General features: G+C 38.9%; 1 protein-coding gene across 2 annotated transcripts; it reads left to right on the top strand.

Annotated features, from left to right (window-relative positions):
- The first annotated feature begins 5,755 nt into the window (after positions 1-5,755).
- LOC121294134 (RING finger protein 145-like) lies at positions 5,756-23,677 on the top strand. 2 transcript variants are annotated; one of them, XM_041217723.1, is made up of 10 exons: positions 5,756-6,665; positions 9,234-9,342; positions 10,002-10,093; positions 11,484-11,725; positions 14,282-14,457; positions 14,986-15,126; positions 16,724-16,906; positions 18,439-18,586; positions 19,292-19,648; positions 20,524-23,677. In XM_041217723.1, exons 1-10 carry the CDS (start codon positions 6,497-6,499, stop codon positions 21,592-21,594), a joined length of 2,688 nt encoding a protein of 895 aa, XP_041073657.1. In that variant the 5' UTR covers positions 5,756-6,496; the 3' UTR covers positions 21,595-23,677. The 2 variants fall into 2 exon arrangements, with proteins under 2 accessions (XP_041073657.1, XP_041073665.1); XM_041217731.1 differs by lacking the exons at positions 9,234-9,342; positions 10,002-10,093.
- Positions 23,678-24,233: the final 556 nt, after the last annotated feature.

Raw genomic sequence — 24,233 nt, 5'->3', positions numbered from 1 at the left:
CAATGTAGCTTTGGCTGTGTTGTCATGCTGAAAGGTGAACTTCTGTCTCAGTTTCAGCTTTCTTGCAAAGGGAAGTAGGTTTTCATCAAGGATTTCTTTGTACTTTGCTCCATTCATTTTCCCTTCTGTCCTGACAAGTGCCCCAGTCCCTGCCGATGAGAAACATCCCCATAACATAATGCTGCCACCACCATGCTTCACATTAGGGATGGTGTTCTTTGGGTGATGCGATTTGTTGGGTTTGCGCCAAACATAACGCTTTGCATTTAGACCAAAAAGTTCCATTTTAGTTTCGTCAGACCACAATACTTTTTGCCACATGGCTACTATTTTTTTACATATTTCAAATGAGATTCAAGGTGGGATTTCTTGAGTAATGGCTTCCTTCTTGCCACCCTATCATACAGGCCAGATTTGTGGAGTGCTTGGGATATTGTTGTCACATGCACACTTTGACCAGTCTTGGCCATAAAACCCTATAGCTCTTGCAAAGTTGCCATTGGCCTTTTGGTAGCCTCTCCTTCTTGCTCGGTCATCCAGTTTGGAGGGGACGGCCTGATCTAGGCAGGGTCTTGGTGTTGCCATACACCTTCCACTTCTTAATAATCATCTTGACTGTGCTCCAAGGGATATTCAAGGCCTTTTTTATACCCATCCCCTGATCTGTGCCTTTCAACAATTTTGTCCTGCAGTTCTTTTGAAACCGCCTTGGTGCTCATGGTTCAGTTTCTTCTTTGAAATGCACTGCTCAGCAGAGGGAACCTGCAGGAACTGCTGAATTTATCCGGGAATCATGTGAACCACTACAATTTAACACATGTGGAGGCCCCTTTACTTGAGCTAATTTAGGATTGCTATTACAAGGAGGGTGGACACTTATCCAACCAAGTTATTTCAGTTTTTATTTTAAATTAACTTTCTACAAATTTCTAGAATACTTTTTCACTTGGAAGTTGTTGGTTAGGATGTGTAGATAAAAAAAAAAAAAAAAAAAAAAAAAGCTATTTTAATGCATTTTAATTTCAGGCTTTAAGGTAACAAAAGGTGAACATTTTGAAAGGGGGTGTAGACTTTCTATAGGCACTGTGTGTGTGTGTGTGTGTGTGTGTGTGTGTGTGTGTGTGTGTGTGTGTGTGTGTATATAGATATATAATATATATATATATATATATATATATATATAATATATATATATATTATCCACAAAAAAACTTCATATCGACCATCTACATTCAATTCATTATCCACCATCGTTTTTTGAAGTACTAGCCATTTTAGTTGTATTCTGTGGACTCAAATATGTCTTGTTCACTGCTGGAATCCCTACGTCTACTCTCTGATACAAGATGATACAAGATCTATTTGCCTCCTCACTTGAGCCAACATCCGGTGGCAAATCTGGTGGAAAAAGCATTGTGTGACAATGGGGCCTGCCATAGAAATTACTTGCTGTAATTCCCTACAAACATATTGTGCATTATAGTCATGCAAGTTCATACTTTTTATTGGATTTAAAAGTTAAAATACTGTTTAAAATGTTATGTCTTAGTTTTTATCCTATAGTTAGTTTATGGGCACACTGATCTTTTATGTGCGGTGTATCTGTGGAGATACAGAACATTAAAATAGATTAATTAATTAGAGTAATTAAGCATATTTATTATTGGATTTATCATGGACCTGTTTACTGACTGCCTAAAAATAGGATCTGGCAGTTATTGCACTTTAATCATGTGAAAAAATATATACAAATTATTAAAATTACCACATTGCTGTCCCCGCACTGACCTGAAGCAGCCGTGACAGTTTTCAATCAGGCCTGTTGAATGGAAAACAGAAGCAAATGTTAGTGCTTTTGCATGGCTGCTAAAGGGAACGTATCTCCTGGAATAAGACGCCCAGTTTGTGTTCAAACAATGAGATATGACAGATAGAGTGTACTAAAGATGGTCTACCCTGTGGTACACAAAACCACTTTAAGGGTTAAACCAGGGTTAGAAACTAACAATATTGTGTTACTAGTCCAAAGGACTAGTACATTTTGAAACTTGCTAGTCCTGATTTAAACTTGCTAGTCCTGATGTGAAGTGCCTAAGTTGGAATCATCAACAACAGTTGGTGTCCCTAAAAATAGGCTGAAACCTTAGTAAATGCTACCATAGATTGATCAGTCACCTATTTGCACCTCGTTACTGAGAGACTACTGTATTGCATGCTGATAAACTGACACTGACAGCACCAATGGGATGACAGAGGAAAAAAATTATCTGAGCCGTGTCACCTTGCTGACGGCGAAGCGCCGCTGAAATTGACACAGATGACACAAATAAAATGTTCATGTTATTGTTCATCAGAGAACATCAATGACCAGGGTGAGAATTCTGAGGTCATCTGCAGTGACGTGTTTCCAGCAAATGCAGACAGACAACAATCATGCAGTGAGAGTCTCACATTTGAACACAATAAAGAAGATAGCACTGATGTGCATCTGTGCACATTTGCAGCCCCACCAAACTAAAAATATGGCAGGTCAGAAACAAAAGGTAATAGGGAACGACCTTTTCAGACATCATGGTTTGAATCTTGGAATTGGCTTGATTGGTGCTCAGAGAGCAACACAGTGTTTTTTCACATATGTAAAATGTGTTATGGACTTAAAATGCTGCATTTTTCAAAATGTGCCAATGATGCCTTCATCATAAAAGGATTCTGTAACTGGAAGACAGGGCCAGAGAAGTTTAGAACACAAGAGGCTTCTGCATTCCACAAAGAACCTGTAATAAAGTGGCTTATTTATATGTAGTCAACTTCTGTAATTAATCATTTACATTCATCAAAAAAGAAAGACCAAGTTACTAGCCTGGAGGCTTTTTTGAAGGTAATGGGAACATTGCTTTTCTTAGGTGAGCAAGGTCTAGCTATTAGAGGCGGTACAGACTAAGACAGCAATTTTATGAAGTTGCTTCAGCTAAGAGCAAAGGATGTTCCAGTTCAGCAACTTGGCTTAAGAGACGGGAAACATTCTGTTCTTATGAAATAGAAAATTAGCTTTTGAACTGTATGTCTGTAGAACTTCTGAGGAAAGTGTTAGCTGAAATAAGAAGCAATGAATTCTTTAGCCTCATTGATGGTGGGACAATGGATGCTTCAATGAAAGAACAAAGTGCAATACTTATTCGCCACATTTCAGATACTTTTGAAATACATGAAGACTTTTTTGGCTTCTATGAGTGTGCTACTAAGGATTCTGCAATCATTGTAAGGATGACAAAAGGTGCATTAATTCACTTTTAAATTAATTTAGGAAACCTGCGAGGCCAATGCTATAATTGAGCTGCGAATATGGCTGGTCATCTTCGTGGTGTGTGATCAATGATTGCAGCTGAGCAACCAAAAGCTTTTTATACACCGTGCTGCGCACTCTTTGAACCTTGCTCTGCAGGAAGCAATTCATTCTGTGCCTCTGGCAAGAGATACCATAGAGTACACCAAGGTTATATCAGCTTTTGTTTGTATGTCCGCCAAACGTGAAACTCAAAAAGACTTGAAAACAGCAACGATTCTGTGAGGTCTGGTACTGAAAACTCTGTGCCTCACAAGATTGGCAGTACGTGTCAAGACTGTTGCTGCACTTCTACACCATTTTAGAAAATATTTTAGAAACAATTGCCTCATAAGACAGAAGTGAAAGTGGAACAAAAGCAGACGTTTTTTGTAATGGAAATGATGATTTTCCAATTTCTTTTTGGCTTAATGGCTTCTAAGTCTACCTTTGAACCAGTAGAAACACTCAGTTGTATTTTACTAAACCCCAATTTGTGTGCTGCTGAAGCAAAAACTACTGAAGTCTTGTCTGCACTTTGTTCAGATGAACAAGACACCTTGAAGTAAATGAACCTCAGCTTCCTCTGCAAAGGAGTTATCCTAGAAAGAGGGATTCAAGTTCTGACACAGCTTACAGCTTCAGCACCCCAGAAGACTACTATAGACAAACATTTTCAGATTTTGGATGCATTAATCAACCAAATTAAGGAAAGGTTTGATCAGGATAGCTACGAGATCTATGTGAAGATAGAGAGCCTATTTGTTTTCTGCCACACTGCCCAACCATATGTCATTCACAGCATTTGAAGAAGTGACTTCTCATTTTGGAAGTGACTTAGATTCTGAAGGACTGAAGAACCAGTAAGCTGTCTTGCCAGAGCTCATGTGTGGAAAAGGTGCAAACTCAGTGTATGGCATAGCAAAGGAAAAAAAATGCTGCCTGTGGCTGCCCGTTCTAAAGTGGCAAAACTGGTAAGACTTTTCCTTGTTATTCCAGCATCATCAGCTTCTGCATAGGTCTTCTTCATTTTAAGGAGGTTGAAAACCTACCTGTGAGCCACAACAACTGCTCAAAGACTAAACAGCGTTGCAGTATTCCATACCTACAAGGACAAATGTACCAACCTTGACCTGAGAGAGATTGGCAACGTCTTTGAATCAAAAAATGAGAAGTGGAGGAATCTTTTTTACTGATTGTTTATAGGAGTGTTGCTACAGTGGAGCGATAATGCAGATTTGTGATTTATTCTGTGTTATAGGTCTTCTATGTAAATCACTGCCCCCCCCTCACTTTTGTATCTAAGGCGGCACCTCTGGTTCGTTGCATGTGTTGCTATTTACAAAAATGCTGGCTGGTTTGTGGCGTTGGGGGTTACATTTATTTATTTATTTATTTTAAATTAACAGTGGGGGAAAAAAACGCACCAGTAGCTTACAGCAGAATTTACCAGAACTGACGGACGCTGAATCTACTAGGTTGGATGCTACTGAGAGCATAACAAATACAAAATAAAAATGAGGGAAATGCAGTTCTTTTCAAGAAAGCTGGGAGACTTTGTATAAATAGATTTGAATATGTGAAGGATCGCCACTATAATTTGTCAGAACAGATGATTTATTTGCATTATGCGTGACTTTGTGTTTCCCACATTGATGCTTGAGCCCCGGAGCACTCACGGAATCACCGCATCTATTATCGGTGATTAATGCTTGGTTTTCAAACTGATTATCGCTCACAGTACTGTAATGGTTTAAAAAAAGTAATCTCAGCTTCCAAGCACTTAAAGTATGCTGACGATAATGTAAACAAGACCAAGCTATAGACAGCTAAATCTTAAGAACGTATCTTTTTTATTGTTTTAACTGGCGACCAGTGTAAGGCATTGCAAAATAATGCGGCAAGGGCGGTGCTGTGATGTTCGAAGCAGATATGCTATGGTTTGACTGTGGCGAAACTGTAAGATCGCACTGTGAACAGGGGTTGGGCGGGTTTTATTGTGAAAAATAAATGCCTTTGGGCGGGTACCTAATTTTTGGGCTAGCAAAATGAACTGTGTTGATGATTATATATGATAAGTGTATTGATTTAGTTATCAAACAACCAAAAAGAATGCCGTTCATGTTTTTTGCAAGTGTAAAACAAAAAAAAATTATCCAACAGCACAGAAGCGGTGTTTTTCCAAGTTATTCCACAGCAAGCAGATTCCCAGGATCCCTGGTAATTAAGCATATAAAACACGTAAAAAATTAGGGTTACAAATACTGTAGTTAAGTTCCTTTTTGTTACAATCGGGAATACCATCAGCTGTGATGGTGATGTCACAATTTACGCTCCTGATTGGGCGGGTTTTCAGGAAGAAGTGGGCGGGGTTTTGTAATAAAACAAAAACCCACCCAACGTTGGCAACGTCAGAGATGTTCAATAATAATTTTTAAAAGAGCATGGCAGTTTAAAATAGCATGAACCTTGTACAGTTAGCATTTGACACTGCTTGGGAAACCTCGCAACGTATGCAGAAATATTCCGGAGAAGGTATTGGAGAGTGACCTAATTTCATTACGTCGCTTCTGGTTTACGTACTTGCTGTGGGGTAAAAGTTCACAAGCATGGCTGGGCATAAGCAGGAAACACACGATTTAGTGGTTCTAAAACGTTAGAAAGAAACGATTTTTTTAAAAAAAAATATATAAATGATGTTTCTATGTCATTATAGATGGATAATCTCTGCAAAATTGCATCACGGAGTTCAAGACTGTAAGCAAAATATGTCTTTTGGTTGCATTGTAGCCTGAGCTGAGCAACAACGGGATGACAAACAGCAGCAGTACTGCCGACGGAAGAAATAAAAGAGGTTTATAACACAACAAAGTCTTTTCGTTGTCGGATATAAACATATTGAAACGTAATGCGGCACATACTTGTGCTTGAATGTGTAAAGTCAAGTTAGTGGAATTGTTTTGCATTAGGTGGAACAGCAGTAAAAAAAAATAAATAAATAAATAAATAAATCAACGTGACGTGGTTACAAGACTTGGCAAACACATTCGAAAAAAAGGTGACGTGGTTTTTCTAAACTACAACAAATGCAATGCTGACTTTTCTGTAACGTATCGAAGTACCGTGCCTGCCTGGAGGAAATTAAACATTAAGACGATACGAAATAAATACATAATGCCAAGACTGGAAGAAATTGCAAATGTCGCTCTGAGGGTACCGAGCATTCTTCTTCTGGACCTGCTGTACAAGTTTGACATCGACAGTGTTACAGAACAGCTTCGGTCCAAAAATGAAGACATGATGTTTAAATACAAATACGTTATCTGGAACATTTATTATTTAGGTAAGCACATTCACAATGCAGGCGTTATCTAGCACATGTCCTGTTTTAATGTTTGTGTTTTGTTTTTTTTCCCCCCCCTTTGTTTGGCCAACCTAACAGAAAGACATGTATTTGTTAACGACAACTACAAGTAAATAAGTCATTTATCAAGCTGCTGTCCTGTTGTTTTAAGATATCGTACATATGAGCGTGTATGTATTTTTCCACACCAGCGATTGGTATACAGTATGACAGGTTGTATAGGGTTGGACAAGTAATTGAAATACAAGTTATCAGGGTCGGGGTGAATAACTTTTAATTCCAGTTATTTATTTTTTTTTTCACTGTGTTGACTTATTATTTTACCCCGATTTTTTCTCGCCATATGGTATAGCTATTGGGTTCTCACCTCTGATTTACAAAAAAACGGACACCAGAGTCCTTTCGTACAATAAACAAGTAAATACACGTTATATACTTTGATGGCAGTGTCCCGGGAAGCTTTACAGATTTCCAAGGAAAGCTGCCTCAAAAAGAGAACAATCTAGGCAAAACCAGAACGGGTGGCAACACTATATGGCCAAACGCTCTTCACCTCATCGAAGCAATTCGTCACAGGGCTCACGACACCCAAGGTGCCGTGTGCGTCCTCTGATCCCACAACGAAGCCTGTTTACATTTTTCACCCAGCTTCTCAATTACCAGGTGAGCCACTTGTGGACACCAATTACTTAAAAAAAAAAAAAAAAAAATCCCAAGTTCCAATTATTTTGAAATAAAATTTGATTTGAAAACATAGACTTGACCCCAACCTGCAAGTTTTATGTAGCACTCAATTTTTTGCAAATGTGCTTTCCCTCCCAGGACTGATGATGCACCTCCATGTTGCAGGGCTGTTCAGTGCAGGCGAGTGTAACAGGCAGTGTTGTGTGCTACACTGCCGTTATGGATTCTGTCCACTGTTATTTAGACAAGGTTAAAAGCTTGAAAACCATGAAATCGTATGAGTCCCGCTCTTTTGTATAGTGGTTAAGATGCTCTATTATAGTGTGTGGGGTCACCGTTTCTTGCCCAGACTCTGTCCTGTTACGACAGTGGAGCAGATTTGAGGTGTAATATCAGGTGCTTGGTTAGTAGTTGCTTCCATATTCATTGTAGGGTTATACATTTTTAATAAAAATATGGTCATACGCCAGGTTTCCATGATGGGCAGAGGTCAGACTTGTGGGTTCTCACTAGTGCAGTGAGGGGTTGTGTTTGGCATTCCATGGACTTTCTCAGGTCATGAACTGTGCCCCCCCTCATCACTATCCCCCCACCCCCCCTCCATGACAAGCCCCTTAGCCCATTAAGTAACACAAACTGTCTATGTAATTTGATACATTGCATTTAGGCTTAACTTTTACAGTTAACAAAAGTAGAATCAATTATCATAATATAGTGAGCCAGGGAGATTACATTATAAATATCATATGGGAGATATTGAAATTGGAGAAGGAATCTATGAAAAAGACCTAGGAGTTTTTGTTGACTCAGAAATGTCTTCATCTAGGCAATGTGGGGAAGCTATAAAAAAGGCTAACAAGATGCTCGGATACATTGTGAAAAGTGTTGAATTTAAATCAAGGGAAGTAATGTTAAAACTGTACAATGCACTTGTAAGACCTCATCTTGAATATTGTGTGCAGTTCTGGTCACCTCGCTATAAAAAAGATATTGCTGCTCTAGAAAGAGTGCAAAGAAGAGCGACCAGAATTATTCCGGGCTTAAAAGGCATGTCATATGCAGACAGGCTAAAATAATTGAATCTGTTCAGTCTTGAACAAAGAAGACTACGTGGCGACCTAATTCAAGCATTCAAAATTCTAAAAGGTATTGACAGTGTCGACCCAAGGGACTTTTTCAGCCTGAAAAAAGAAACAAGGACCAGGGGTCACAAATGGAGTTTAGAAAAAGGGGCATTCAGAACAGAAAATAGGAGACACTTTTTTACACAGAGAATTGTGAGGGTCTGGAATCAACTCCCCAGTAATGTTGTTGAAGCTGACACCCTGGGATCCTTCAAGAAGCTGCTTATGGGATCAAGAAAGACTGAGAAAGACTTAATAAAAAAAAAAAATAAAAAGGTAATTTAATTTATTCAGTTACTTTTAGTATTTCTAAAAATAGCACTGTTGATTGTTTCATAGAATGGTGTTCCATGATTGTAGCAAGCACATTCTGCCAATTGCTTAACACATTAATTTAAGACATGTCTACTACAGTAAGTAAAGTGTTAATGATTTTTTTTCTTTTCTTGTGTAATCTTAACTGACCCCTAATCCATGCACAAATTACTGGTGTTAAAGAGAGCAGATTTAAAAACGAAGGACCATTCAGGAGAACAGACTTCACATTCCACCCCACAGCTTCCCTAAAAGAGGAGGCATTCATTAAGGAACATACTCCCTGCTAAACACTTTAACCACCTTGCAGACTTCTCACACTGAATCTGTGCTTTCTAGGCTACCCATGGTAGCCCATAGTGTTTGTCCATTTCCATGTAATAAGCATGTCAGTTTTGAAAGTCAGTCTTGTTTTTACTCGCAGGTCATCTTTTCAGTGTTGTTGTGCTGGTCTTGCCTCTGAGACACATTGTGAAGCTGTATCTTTACATCCTCACAGTCTTACTGATCTATGTGGGACACCAGATCTCCAGGTATGGTAAATAGCTTGAATAACTGTCTGACCTTGTTTATAAGAACAGTGAAGAAACCAGAGCATTCACGGTTTGTTCAAGTCATTTGAGTAGGACCGGTGTCTTTATGTAACTGAGCTATCTGTCACTCCAAAAAAAAAATAATTATAAAAAAAAATGAATGACTAATTGGTTGGCTTTAATTTCACTGAGGTTTCTGAAGTTGGGTAGGTAAGGCTCACCAAACAGTTTTCTCTACAGGTTGTTTATCTTTGTATTGGCCTTGTCATATAAGGAGGTATCTCTGTTCAGTTTGTATAGTTTACTGAGGCACCAGTGCTAGAGCATGCATTTTACTTATTTGTTTTGTTAGCAAGATTTACTTGAACATGATTCTCAAGTAATGCTTATTTCCATTCAGCACACATTTTATATTTGTATTTTATAGAAAATATACATGTCATATATTCCACTGGAGGCCAGTTGATTGTAGAACTGTATGGAAAAGCAATTCTGATCCCAGGTGGTCTGCTTGAATAACACTGGACTGGGTCCTAAACCAATCAGAGTCTTATTCCTCTGGCTGATTTGAAGCAGGTCCCAATGGAAGACCAGTGTACTATACCAGGGCTCTCTCCCCCCCTATCCTAAAGTAATGTTCTGTTGTGTTTTTGTGTCAGGGATTATGTGCAGGGTGAGATTCAGCATGGCTATGACAGAGCAGTGTATCTGGACTCCCTGGCTTTCAACCGGTTTGCTACTGCACTGACAAGTAAGTTGTTTTTGTAAAATGACTGTGTCCCTGTCAGAATCAGAGCCCTGTATTAAAAGTATCAGTTTTGTTTATACATACGTTTGCCTGAGGTACAATGTAAACTTTGTATGTAGGTATGTACAGTATAGTGCTCCGTCTTTTTTCCGTTATTTCGAATTCATGAATGTGAATTATTGAGGCATCACTGTATTTATATGGCGTTTTGGTCCCCAGCAGACTAGATGATTATTTGTTTCAGTGTTCTGTCTGGAAATTAACTGTAGTAGTTTCTTGAAAATAAACAATACAATTGTATTCCGAAGTTAACCCATAAAGAGGTAGATGCGCTGTGCCCTATGTAAGCTTAAGAGCAATACAAATTACTCGACACGTACAAATAATGATCCGCAATTATGATAACGAGGGTCGCAGTGAGCGCATCAGTCTATTTAGTGGCCACGCTTGCAGCCCAGAGGTGATGGATTTGGGAGTACAGAGAGCAGTAGGCATTGTGTGACAAACAAAAAAATACATATGTCAGAGAAAGGGCAGTAAAGTCCTCTTGGTGCACAGAAAAAAGGAGGAAAGAAACTGAGTTATTTGGAAAAGCCTCCCAACATCAGTTATGCTAGTATCCTTAGGATATGTATTGGCCTGCCCTTTTCAGCATGACATCAAGCTATGTGCCTAGCACTGGAAAAAGTGGATTGGGCTATCCCTTCAGACATTCCAACTGTGGTCTTTAAGGAACCAGAGGCTTAGTGCAGAGAACACAGCACTTTCACATGTGCAGGAATAGCAGTGCCTAGTTTGATGCTGGGGTCTCAGTTCAGCTATTGGATCAAGGATGACCTGTGGAGTGAGACAATGACGCTTTAGCACTGCACCGGCAAATCACTCTGTGCATATCCTTACATCTACCCCAAAATGTAATTTCAACTGCTGTTATTGTCAGTGCTTGTACCAGCAGGTAACATGACGGTGCACTTTTAAATGCATGGTTTGAAAATCAGCTGCATTCTTATGGAAATAATTGCATATGCTCTATGCATTAATGAGAATTAAAGTTATGGATGCATAGTCCTTCATGTGGTAGATAACATGTAAGATCTCAAGGAACAGAGTAATAGAAGCTTGAGTAAAAGCCTGGTATCTAATATCTCCACCCCAGAAAGAATGCTTACTTTGGCCTCTGAAGTTGCATGAACTGCATTTGCATTGCATTACATTGTGGGGTGGTAGTGATTTTATTATTTTTTTTCTCCTTAAATTTGCATAAGAATTGAAGCCAAGCTCATAAGGAGACACCCTTCACTCTTCAGGTGTGATGGGACACCAGGTGTGACAGAAGATGCTTACCCAGTTTACTTGTGTTTGTGTGTGTGTGTGTGTGTGTTTGTGTTTTTAGGTCAGGTCATTCTGAGCACGCTCTGTGCTTTCTTGATGAAGACCAGGCAGGTCTGGCTGTTCTCTGCTCATCTGCTTCCCCTGGTGGCCAGACTGTTTGCTGTGCCTCACAACATGCTACTCACAGTCAACAACTTCTCCATGGTCCTCACTGCCATTGAGGTGGCCGCTTTCCTGCTCTCAAACCTCTTTGTGCCCTACAAATTGGCCAGGTCTGCCTACAGGGAAGTTCTGCAGATTGAGGTAAACTGACACTCTAATGAGAAATTAGAAATAGAACAGGCAAAGTTGAGATTTCTCTTCCAGAACTTTAAATACTTGGTTGGTCCGTTAACTTTTATACGGGGAAAAATCTTTTTGGCAAACATAGTCATGCAATTATTTTTTTTTTTTATTTGTTGACTTTGGTTATGAGGTCTTTATCCTGGTTGTCGTTCATTTGTATACCCTAAATTAAATGTAACCCCCTTCCAAATTTTATTCAGTTGATTACTTACATTAATTTTAACCTCTGGGCCTAAAAACAGGATTGAGCACTAGTGTGTGTGTGTATATACACACACACACACACACACACACACAGAGTACTGTGCAAAAGTTTTAGGCAGGTGTGAAAAAGGAAGCTGTAAAGTAAGAATGCTTTCAAAAATAGACATATTAATAGTTTATATTTATCAATTAACAAAATGCAAAGTGAGTGAACAGAAGAAAAATCTACATCAAATCAATATTTGGTGTGACCACCCTTTGCCTTCAAAACAGCATCAATTCTTCTAGGTACACTTGCACACAGTTTTTGAAGGAACTCGGCAGGTAGGTTGGCCCAAACATCTTGGAGAACTAACCACAGTTCTTCTGTGGATTTAGGCAGCCTCAGTGGCTTCTCTCTCTTCATGTAATCCCAGACAGACTCAATGATGTTGAGATCAGGGCTCTGTGGGGCCCATACCATCACTTTCAGGACTCCTTGTTCTTCTTTACACTGAAGATAGTTCTTAATGACTTTCGCTGTATGTTTGGGGTCGTTGTCATGCTGCAAAATAAATTTGGGGCCAATCAGATGCCTCCCTGATGGTATTGCATGATGGATAAGTATCTGCCTGTACTTCTCAGCATTGAGGAGACCATTAATTCTGACCAAATCCCCAACTCCATTTGCAGAAATGCAGCCCCAAACTTGCAAGGAACCTCCACCATGCTTCACTGTTGCCTGCAGACACTCATTTGTGTACCGCTCTCCAGCCCTTCGGCGAACAAACTGCTTTCTGCTACAGTCAAATATTTCAAATTTTGACTAATCAGTCCCAGGCACCTGCTGCCATTTTTCTGCACCCCTGTTCCTGTGTTTTCGTACATAGTTGAGTCGCTTGGCCTTGTTTCCACATCGGAGGTGTGGCTTTTTGGCCACAAGTCTTCCATGAAGGCCACTTCTGACCAGTAAGCATGATGTGTCTTTCATCTGCTGCAGTAAGTTTCCTTGGCCGACCACTGCATCTACGGTCCTCAACGTTGCCCGTTTCTTTGTGCTTCTTCAAAAGAGCTTGGACAGCACATCTGGAAACCCCTGTCTGCCTTGAAATTTCTGCCTGGGAGAGACCCTGCTGATGCAGTATAACTACCTTGTGTCTTGTTGCTGTGCTCAGTCTTGCCATGGTGTATGACTTTTGACAGTAAACTGTCTTCAGCAGCCTCACCTTGTTAGCTGAGTTTGGCTGTTCCTCACCCAGTTTTATTCCTCCTACACAGCTGTTTCTGTTTCAGTTAATGATTGTGTTTCAACCTACACATTGAATTGATGATCATTAGCACCCGTTTGGTATAATTGTTTAATCATACACCTGACTATATGCCTACAAAATCCCTGACTTTGTGCAAGTGTACCTGGAAGAATTGATGCTGTTTTGAAGGCAAAGGGTGGGCACATCAAATATGGAATTGATTTAGTTTTTTCTTCTGGTCAATCACTTTGCATTTAGTTAATTGATAAATATAATCTAGTAACATGTCTATTTTTGAAAGCATTCTTACTTTACAGCATTTTTTCACACCTGCCTAAAACTTTTCACAGTACTGTGTGTGTGTGTGTGTGCCTGCTCTACATTTAGTAATACTTATATTCTCTACAATATATATACCCCCTTGAATTTTTTTTAACATTTTGTTGTGTCAGTGCCTCAGAGTTGCATGCATTTAAATTAGGATTTTTTTCCACTTATCTAACTATACTCCACACTGTTAAGGGGGAAAAACAAGTTTTTTTATTGAGAAAAAAATTATATATTAAACTATTTTTCTGTTTTCCTTTTCTTGGTATTAACCTCCACCCCCCGAGTGGGGGGACTTTCTTTATGGAACCTCCTTCGCAATTACAGATCTACACTCGGTTGTGGTTGTGTGTGTTGTCCTTGTCTATATATATATATATATATAGTTATGCAAGCAAGTTCGTACCCATTATGGGTCTATTCCATACTTCTAAGATTTTGTTCATATACACACACACACACACACACACACACACACACACACATATATATATATATATATATATATATATATATATATATATATATATATATATGTGTGTGTGTGTGTGTGTGTGTGTGTGTGTGTATATGAACAAAATCTTTTAAAGCGATAAAATCTGTTAATTCATGGTGAGAGCATAAGGGCAATCCTGTTTGGCAGTTATTGTAGTTTTTTCTGTCATGTATTTAAAGAGGTATGAACATTTCCTTCTTGCCAGTCTGTTGGACTGACGCTGGAACCTTTGCATTTCGATTGTGCCTGTTTCCTCAGATCACTGAGCTGTACCGCTTGCTGGCGGTGGGGATTTCTCTGTGGAATCAGTTTGCTGTTCCGACACTCTTAAGTGTTTTCTGGTTCATTCTCTTCGTGGTTCAGATCTACTCTTCTGCAACTGCCAGAAATAACTTCCCCAGCCAGCAGGGAGTGCTCTACGTTTTCCTTACCAGGTACGCGACACTAACAGCTAACCAACTGCTTTCATAAATCTTACCTGTCATGCAATTCCATTGTAGCCGATGTAGGTCTCAAATGTGCAATTTCAAAAGAAGCACGGCATTGCAATTTCATTTAAAAAAAAAAAACACACACTGCTTCTAAACTAGGTAAAAAATAAATTATCAGTTTGTTTGTTTGGGGTTCAACAATCTTAGTGGCTGCAAAGCATGTCAGACATTAGGGGAATCGGCTGGTTGGTTACTAACAGGAAAGATGCTTAAAGGGGTGGGGACAATTTCACTCTCCAGATGAACTCACCATGAAAGTGCAAGACAGCAGATAGCTAGGCCTGCAAACAGAGCTTTCTTTAACCTAGTGTGGTTCAGGATGTCAGGTTTTAAAATGAAGATGCTTACTTGCCAAAACATTCAAAACTACACATTTGAGACCCATTTAGTGAATGGATGTGCATGACATATAAAATCCCTCCAGACAGTATATATTTAGCTCAATGTTGTATGCGTTCTGTCCCTCTGTAGTGTGTCCAAGTGCTGCAGTACTCCATATTCGTTACTGGGTCTCACCTTCATTGTTTCTTACCTGGCCCTGGGCTTGCTCAACCTCTGCAAGTTCTACCTGGGGGGCTACGCTGCTGTCCACAACGAAAACGTGATGCACAGGTGAGCAAACTTGGCCACGGGCATATTTGTGTCTTTCTCATAAGGGTGAGGTTATAACTAGGGGTCTACTTAAATTGCAGAGAATTTATATTACAATTTTTTTTCCTGGGTAGCTTATGGAATGAAATGAGGATTTTGCTGACATTTCCCTGACCTGTTTAAATCTTAAATAAACCTAAGTAGATAATATTTCAGAGCACTATAAAAGCCTAAAAATAATTTAAGAACACATGATTGTAGATTGATTGACTTTGGTTCCTCTACTGATATATCAGTCAGATTGTCAGCTGGCATCGCGGGTACAACACTTGGAATGCGGGCATGAATTTACCTTTGGCAGCAGCTTTGAGGAGCTCTGATTTATGATGTGCTCTCTCAGCTGATCCTGACTTGGGAGTAATTTACACGGGGGATGTGGGGGACACGTTTTTTTCAACGACGGGGAAATGTCTCCCTCAAATTGCAGCAGTACGAAAACTTGTATTTCTGAATAATGCCTTCATATAATCACTAGTCAGTAGAGCAGTCCCCAGTAGGACCCAGAAATAAACGATAATCAACTGAGGCAGTGCTGGCACACAGTGCATTGTGGGCAATCTCAAGCAGAGAGGAGAAAGCAGAGCCTGGTAGTAAAGAACTGTTTCTATAGGTTTTTTTTCATTTATTTTATTTTCATTGAAAAAGGTCTCAACCATGATACCATTTCCGATGTCTATGGTCTCAGTACTATAAAAAAATAGTTTATATTTGAACATTGGGATATTATTGTTAGAGTGGCAGTGAAATAGCCTCTTCTGTCCTCCTAAGTAGGCGTTTGAGACCGCAAAGACGCCAATCTGAATGAAATAAGTGTTTATTTTAAATTTAATTACTATATGCCCCAGTTAAAGAAACTGTCCCCCCACTTTTGAAACCAAAGTTATGTCACAGGATCTTGTTATTATCAGTAATGTGAAACAAAGGCTACACTTTACATAAGAACATAAGAAAGTTTACAAATGAGAAGGCCATTCGGCTGATCTTGCTTGTTTGGTTGTTAGTAGCTTATTGATCCCTGAATCTCATCAAGTAGCTTCTTGAAGGATACCAGGGTGTCAGCTTCAACAACATTACTGGGGAGTTGCTTCCAGACCCTCACAATTCTTTGTGTAAAAAAGTGCCTCCTATTTTCTGTTCTGAATGCCCCTTTGTCTAATCTCTATTTGTGACCCCTGGTCCTTGTTCTTTTTTCAGGTCGAAAAAGTCCCTTGGGTCGACATTGTCAATACATTTTAGAATTTTGAATGCTTGAATCGGGTCACTGCATAGTCGTCTTTGTTCAAGACTGAATAGATTCAATTCTTTTAGCCTGTCTGCATATGATGTGCCTTTTAATTCTGGTCACTCTTCTTTGCACTCTTTCTAGAGCAGCAATATCCTTTTTGTAGCGAGATGACCAGAACTGAACACAGTATTCAAGATGAGGTCTTAATATGATATGGACTAGGACCAGTATCACTAGTCTGAATAGGGTATTTTCTAAACTTGTTTGGATAACTATGCTGTAATATAAAATAGATCTGAAAGGTTTTCTGTCTGCTTGCCTATCTCTTGCCAGGGGGGTGACCGAGGGGGTGACCCTGCTGTTGCTGGCTCTCCAGACTGGACTGTTGGATATGCAGGTCCTGCAGCGCACCTTCCTCCTTAGCATCATCCTGTTCATTGTGGTCACCTCCATGCTGCAGTCCATGGTTGAGATCACTGACCCCATCATCCTGGCCCTGGGAGCCTCAAGGAACAGGTCAGAGAGGCAGATAGAGGGAGGTCCAGTACTGGCACCCTCATTGCATTCCAATATTATTGCCACAAAGTGCATGCACAAATTGTTCAATTCAATTCTTTAACAGTGGGTTGTGGAAATGTGAAGGTTCTTAATTTATAATCTGTGGCAGTGGTTCCCAACTCTGACCCTCATGTTCAATTGCAGTCCAGGTATTTTTTCTAACCAGGTGCTAAGTTAGTTATTTCCAGTTATAAACCCATTTATTGCTTATTCGAGCTGGGGAATGTGATAAAATGAACATGCTACTCTGCTCATAACCACCAGTCTAGTACAACAGTTTTACAGCATTCAATCAACCTTGCTGGTTTGTAGAGCTTAGGCACTTGCTGCCTTTTTTTTTTATAAATGTACTCAAATGATCTTAATGAGCAAGCCATCTTGTTATGGAAATATTTGTATCTGATATGTTGTGCTCTGCACTTATTTTTTTTTATTGTTGCTGCTTATACCAGTGAATGTCGGTGTAGTCATCACTGTGATGTCATCTGTTACCAGCGACAAAGTTGCTACAGTATCTTAAATTGTCACAGAACAACCTGAAATGTTGTAGAAAGTCAGGTAAAATCAAGGTTCGCAAACCCTTTTTAAAAGCAGAAGGACTGCAAGTTTCTAAGTGGGTTGTATCTCCAACATCATTCCCACAATAACCTGCTTAAACTGAAAATAAAATTTAGTAGAAAGTCAGATCAATCCATGTGGCCATCTGTAAGTGTTAGCAAACTAGTTTTTAATAATGGTGGGTAAACTCATTATTTTCAGGGCTATTGCATTTTATTTCCAGTGTTATATTAATCAAGATATTTCCAATAAAATGGGACCAAAATCAATGGCACTCCAAAGGGATCCTGAGATATAGCAGTTTCAATGTCAGTGGGTCTGGTGTGACCTGCTCACTATTGTATTGCAATACGTAAACCAGGGAGTGGACGTAAATCAAAGAAACAGACAATTCTTAAAAAAAAAAAAAAAAAAAAAAAAGGGCAAATACTTATTATTATTATTATTATATTATTACAGCTCAGAACATGGATATTCTATAAATCAACCTATTTACAGGTTACCCCCTTACTCAGAACCTCAAAGGTGATGCACGCAGCCTAGATGGAATCAACCACACCCAAGCCGTTTAATCTGATTTCAATATCCTACCATTTATTTCTAACCTGTCTACAGTCTGGAGTTCTGTAAATGGCACACCACTCCATTAATACCCAAAACCATAGTATATAATTTGAAAAAAAATAAATGTAATGGCATTAAAGCTGTTATAATTGCATGTGTAAGCCAGTTTTGATCTCTTCCCTTCATTCTTTTTTTGTTTTCATTTATGCTTCGATCTATTCATTTAACCAAGGTTAGCAAGCATTTATGTTCTTTTGGTCTTTTCTGATTGTTTGAGGTGGGGTGGGGGAGTGGTAGGTTTACGGTGCTGGGTGTTAATAGAAATGATCTTCCATTCGAATGAAGCTGGTTTCTTGATGTTTTTGCAGGAGTGTGTTGAAGCATTTTCGAGGGGTGAGCATGTGCCTGTTCCTGTTGGTGTTCCCTGGGTTCATGGCCTATAAGATCTCCCAGTTCTTTCACATGGATTTCTGGCTCCTGATCCTTGTCTCCAGCTGCATGTTGACATCCCTGCAGGTGTGGCTGTCTTACCTTTTAACTGGGTAGACAAACAAGATTACTGGTATCCACAGTTCTCAAGTCCAGGGCTTGTAACCAGAAGGTCACCGGTTCAAATCCCAGCTCTGCCACTGACTGACTCATTGTGTGACCCTGAGCAAGTCATTTAATATCTTTGTGCTCCATTCTGCGGATGAGATGTTAAATCAATGTCCAATTTATTGTAAGTGACTCTGCATATAATGCACAGTTCCCAGCCTACCTCTGTAAAGCGCTTTGTGATGGTGGTCCACTATGAAAGGCTCTGTATAAAAAATAAATAAATAAATAAAATAATAATAATATTCTTAAGCATACCCTAAACTTCATATAGTCAGAAGTCACAGGACTTTTGGTTTTCTGCATGATAATGACGTAACTCGTGTTCAGTACACTTCTGCATTCTGTGGTTCCTTGGGTCAAGTTCAATCAATAAAACACTTTCTTGTGACTTTTGAAGTTACAGGAAAAGGTACAATTCTGAGCTACTGCAAAGGTGTGCAGTTTTTAGAAAAAAAATTGTTGTCCAAGGGACAAAATTATAGAAAAATCTACAAGCTATTCAAAGAGAGGAGCTTCTCCATCTGTAGGTTCAAATGCCACACTCCCACAAATAAATGTACATACTTTGTGCTTTAGGTTGATCTGAAACTTGTCTCTCACCTCCCACCTTGTTCTTTGCAGGTGATGGGGACCCTGCTGATCTACATGCTGTTCATGATCGAGCTAGTTCGCAGTTACCCCATCGAGAGCCTGGACGAGATCATCTATTACGTGAACGCAGTGAGCCGCGTGCTGGAGTTCCTGGTGGCGCTGTGTGTGGTGTGCTACGGCACCTGGGAGTCCCTCTTCGGGGAGTGGAGCTGGATGGGTGCCTCCGTCATCATCATCCACTCCTACTTCAACGTGTGGCTGCGTGCCCAGTCTGGCTGGAAGAGCTTCCTGCTGCGACAGGAAGCCGCCAAGAAGATCCACTCGCTACCCCGGGCGACCGCGCAGCAGCTGGAGCAGCACAGTGACGTGTGTGCTATCTGCTTCCAGGTGAGTGCTGGGATATGTTCGGTCTTGATTGCAACAGCGCTTCCTGTTGTTGTTTGTGTGTTCTGACTTGAAAACAAAAAAAATTAAATATTGACAAATTAATGAAGTGTCCATGTACAGTAAAATACGGTACTTGTACAATTTACTGACAGAAACGGAATTATCTCAGTTTGTTATTTATCGAATAGTGAAATATCGAAGGGGGGGGGGGGGGGGGGGGCAACATAAGGAATCCACAGCACGGAATCAAATACATTTCCCGTTTCGTCCTGTAAATGGACTCATTTTTTTTTTCAAGCTTTCAGGGGTACACGGGTGTTTTGTTTTTAATGGAGCTGGAGTTGACTTTAGCTGCCAGCATGATATTTGTTTTCAGAGGTCTCATACAGTAGTGTGTTTCTTTTGTCTGATTTGTATTTCCTCAACTGTGGAAAACCAGTCAAATAGATCAGACATACTGTGCTAGTTCTGAACAGAGCTAGGATGAACATTTGAACAGAAACAGCTTGAAATGTATTCAGAATAAATGACTATCACAAATATATAGTTCAAAGGAAACTAGCTTGATTAATAAATAAATAACACTCATTCTACTGTAGAGGTTAAGTTTCTCTTTTGTTTATAAGGTAATTTGACTGGGTACATGGTTTATTTACTCTTTTAGAGATTTACTTTAATATTGTATTTTTTAAAAAGAATATTCAGGCATGAAAAATGTATGTTTGTGAAAGCACTAATTTGGGGTTTTCTTTTTAAATTATCTATATTTGCTGGGCATATTTTCTGACCACAAAATGACTAAAATACAGCAACATAGTTATTTCAGTTATTTCATTACCCACTTTTGAAATCTTTGCTTGTGTTCCCCTCTGCAGGAGATGGATTCGGCAGTAGTGACGTACTGTGGCCATTTCTTCCACGCCAACTGCCTTCGAAAATGGCTGTATGTCCAGGAGACCTGCCCCATGTGTCACCAACAGGTGAAGCCTAGTGTGCTTCGGCAAAACGGGAGTGCACAGGAGGGCCAAGCTCCTGCAGCTCACAGAGAAGAGGGCAGGAGAGAAGCTTTCCAGGCAGGCGAGACTGGAACTCAAGCCTCAGGCTTCAGGCCTACACATGGTGCAGATGTTAGAAATGAACCAGAAGATTCTGAGAATGACCTGGACAACAGTTTGTCTGAAGGGGGTGAAGGAGAAAGTGATGACAATATCACCTGTGAAGGGGACTCACTGGATGGGGAAGAACAAACTTTAGCGTCTGGCCTTTGTTGTAGTGGAAATGTTGGTGGCAACATCGATCTGGCCATTCAAAATACTACGTTGGTAGACACATCTCCCCTGACTGCCGAAGAGTCAGCTGTGAATATTATGAAAAGTGAAACAGGTGAAGAAAAGGAAGAAAACTTCGGATATACCAGTTTACAAGGTGTTGGTGATATTTTAACAGCTAAAAGGTCAACTGTGGGACACGTGATGGCGGAGGCAGTTATTTGCAGGGGAAATGCTGAAACTTTATCCCCAGGATTAATGTTTCAGCCTACTGGTGGCTCATGGGATTTTACAGATACACAGAGTGTTCAAGTGGAGTTGAGTCATCATTTAAAAGTACATACTACCGATAAATCTTGCTCCTTGTCCCGTTTGCTTGGATCTAATGAAGAAGACCTTGTCAGGGACGACCATAGTGAAAAAGTGGATAACGGTTTGCTGCTTGAAACATTGGGTAAAGCTCCTCTTTTAAGCCACTCGGGTATGCTGTTAAATACGCTGACTGCCAAAGATGCTGTGCTGGCTGAGGAAATGAATGATCAGGAATCCTTCAGGAACCACGCCTACAGCCCACCTCCACAAGGACAGGAGCACAGCGTCTCAACAGTGACCCAAGTAGGAGACTTTAAAGAAGATGACTTGGAAAATATATGTGTTCAAGGAAATCATTTTTTGTAGCACAGAACTGGTTTTTCATGCTTTCTATCAAACTAAAAAAATGTTGCCTTTATTTTCCTTGAACTGAAAAATCTTTGAAATAATTGTGTAATTTTTACGTTTAACAGAGAACATGTGGATGGAGACATAGATGTAAGAGTGATATAAAGATGGAAGAACCAATCGGATCTTTTAAGGAAGCAAATGTGTTAAACAGAACAAAAGTATGTGGTTGTACTGTATCTCTAGACAGCAGTTTGGCAGTACAGGCTACAGAGAAATTTCAAAATAGCGCAAAAATAAATCCTTGAAATGTGAAATGATTCTACTGAACAAGTTAGATAACTTCAACTACAGAATTGTTGGGAGGGAAAGACAATGCTCTTAAATTGAATAAAATTGAATAAAAAGGTACAACTTGATGTAATTAAGAACAAGATTTATTTGATTTCTATGGAGGGCATTATGTTGAGAAACAAATGTTAAAAATGATTGACAAAAGTCACAGTATCTTAACTAATTATTAAACAAAAAAAAGACATTTATGAACATGTTGGGAAGATAGTTATCAGTTAATAAAACAAAAAAATTCCCTTTAAATGAAAGTGTTGCCATATTTTTAGGAAATGTAATAGGGGAAAGTGAAGGCTTAAACTTGCACGTTCATAATTTTGTATTCACTGTCTTTTTTCCACTTTATTTTTTTCTATTGCTTCATGTGCTGAAATTGTCACCGTAGCCCTTCCTGGTGTTTTGTATCTACAAATAAAACAGGTATCTCAACATTGTTTAATAATGCTGCATTCTGTATCACCATTAACTATTTTCTTAAGCCCACCCAACATGAAATGTAGAATGTAATTTATTGAAAGACAGGTATGGGATGTAAGACCCAAAGTCATTTGTAGTTCCTGTATAAAGTGAATTACTTCCAAAATGTCTATAGTGAAGCTAACAACATTGTTTTTGGCTGTTCTGTGTTTCTCTTTTTATCCACTAGATGGTACAGTAGCATTGCTGTTATTGTAAACACAATTCAGTGCTCTCAAATGTGGTTGAAATACCTCATGGATGTTTATCTTGAATCATCACAGTGTTTTGGTAGTTAACGCTTCAGCTTATAAATTATTATGTAAGAAATTATGCATGTTGTATTTGTGTAACACTTTATTTTAGCGTGCCGCATCCCCTAGAAGGGAAATGTTGACAGAGCCCAGGGGACTAGTTTGTCAGTCTGTGTTTTTTCTGTTTTTGTAAAGTGACTGATGGATTTGATTGAATGCTGAAGTTAGTGTTAGAGTAGGTATTTCTCTATGAGTCGTGTCTAGGGTATTCAGTCTGTCTAAATAATATAAGATAGCAAAACTGTTGAAATAAATATTCCCTCTCTCATTAAATATGCTTCAGCAAAATTACACTGATAGCAGGCTACTTTTTTTTTTTTTTAAACCTTTTAACATATACGAGTCTAAATAAAATATGGAATGATAGTGCATTGCCCTTTAAGATCATTGTCTGTATGTTCATAATGTTTAATTTTATTACCCTCTGATATTGTTTTCTGCTTATATTATTTGCCATTGCTTCACTGTTCCAGCAAAGGAATAATAAATACATTTTAAAAAAAGCCTTTAGGAAACTTTTCAGAAACCTTATTTCTTTTTTTTTTTCAGTTGAGGTGAGATAACATTTAAGTGTTGCAATAAAGCCCATCAGTGGAGAGAGAGCATTTAATCCTGTGTAATACAGGTAATCTTCCCCCACTTGCAGTATTTTCTGAATTAACTTGTGCTGCAATAGTTAGAAAGTACAGCATTTATACACTTGAAAGAGCCAGCTATAGAGAATCACGCATAACACATATAGGATATTAAACAGAAATGAAATGAAAATAATATCATTTATATATATTTTTTTTACACATACAAAAACTACGCTTGACTTTTTCCGGCAGTGTTGCAGTAGCTGTTGGTAACCCCTGACTCCATCTCATTGCCTTGTAAAATGCTGTATCGCGTGATATCCCGCAATGGTTTCAGAGTAGTTACATATGACCAGAGTTATATTGTCTACATTGTTTTGCAATATCTAATTAAAGGCATTTGAAACCTTTCCTGAAGAGTGTCTCAAATATTATTTATTTATTTATTTATTTTTACTTTTTTGCTCTGAACATGTCGACTCTTCGCGGAGGTATCTTCATAACAAAAAGACATCGTCACGGTCTAATTTTCTTAACTTTATTTTAGTATTGCTGTATTATGGATTTATATGTTATAAGAGTCAAGCGTACCTTATCTGTCTGAATACTAATTGCTACTGATGCTAATGTAACCTTTTTTAAATGTTTGTTATTTTATGCTTCATATCAGAGTCGCAGGTGGTGTGATGCCAAACTAACTGTACAACTACACCATGCAGAAGTGAAAGATATGATGTTATTCCAAATCCCAACCGGTAGAGGGTATCCGAGACTGAGTTATCTAGTTTCTCTGATTCTTACAAAATTCTCAACGTTTTTTGTGTTCAAAGTTTCTGAGCTCGCATGAATATATAATAATATATATATATATATATATATATATATATATATATATATATATATATATATATATATATATATTACACACACACACATATACATATACACATTACACACA

Source organism: Polyodon spathula, chromosome 2 (assembly GCF_017654505.1).
Source record: "Polyodon spathula isolate WHYD16114869_AA chromosome 2, ASM1765450v1, whole genome shotgun sequence".
Lineage (NCBI taxonomy): Eukaryota > Metazoa > Chordata > Actinopteri > Acipenseriformes > Polyodontidae > Polyodon > Polyodon spathula.
This window is presented reverse-complemented; position numbering and strand designations above follow the sequence as displayed.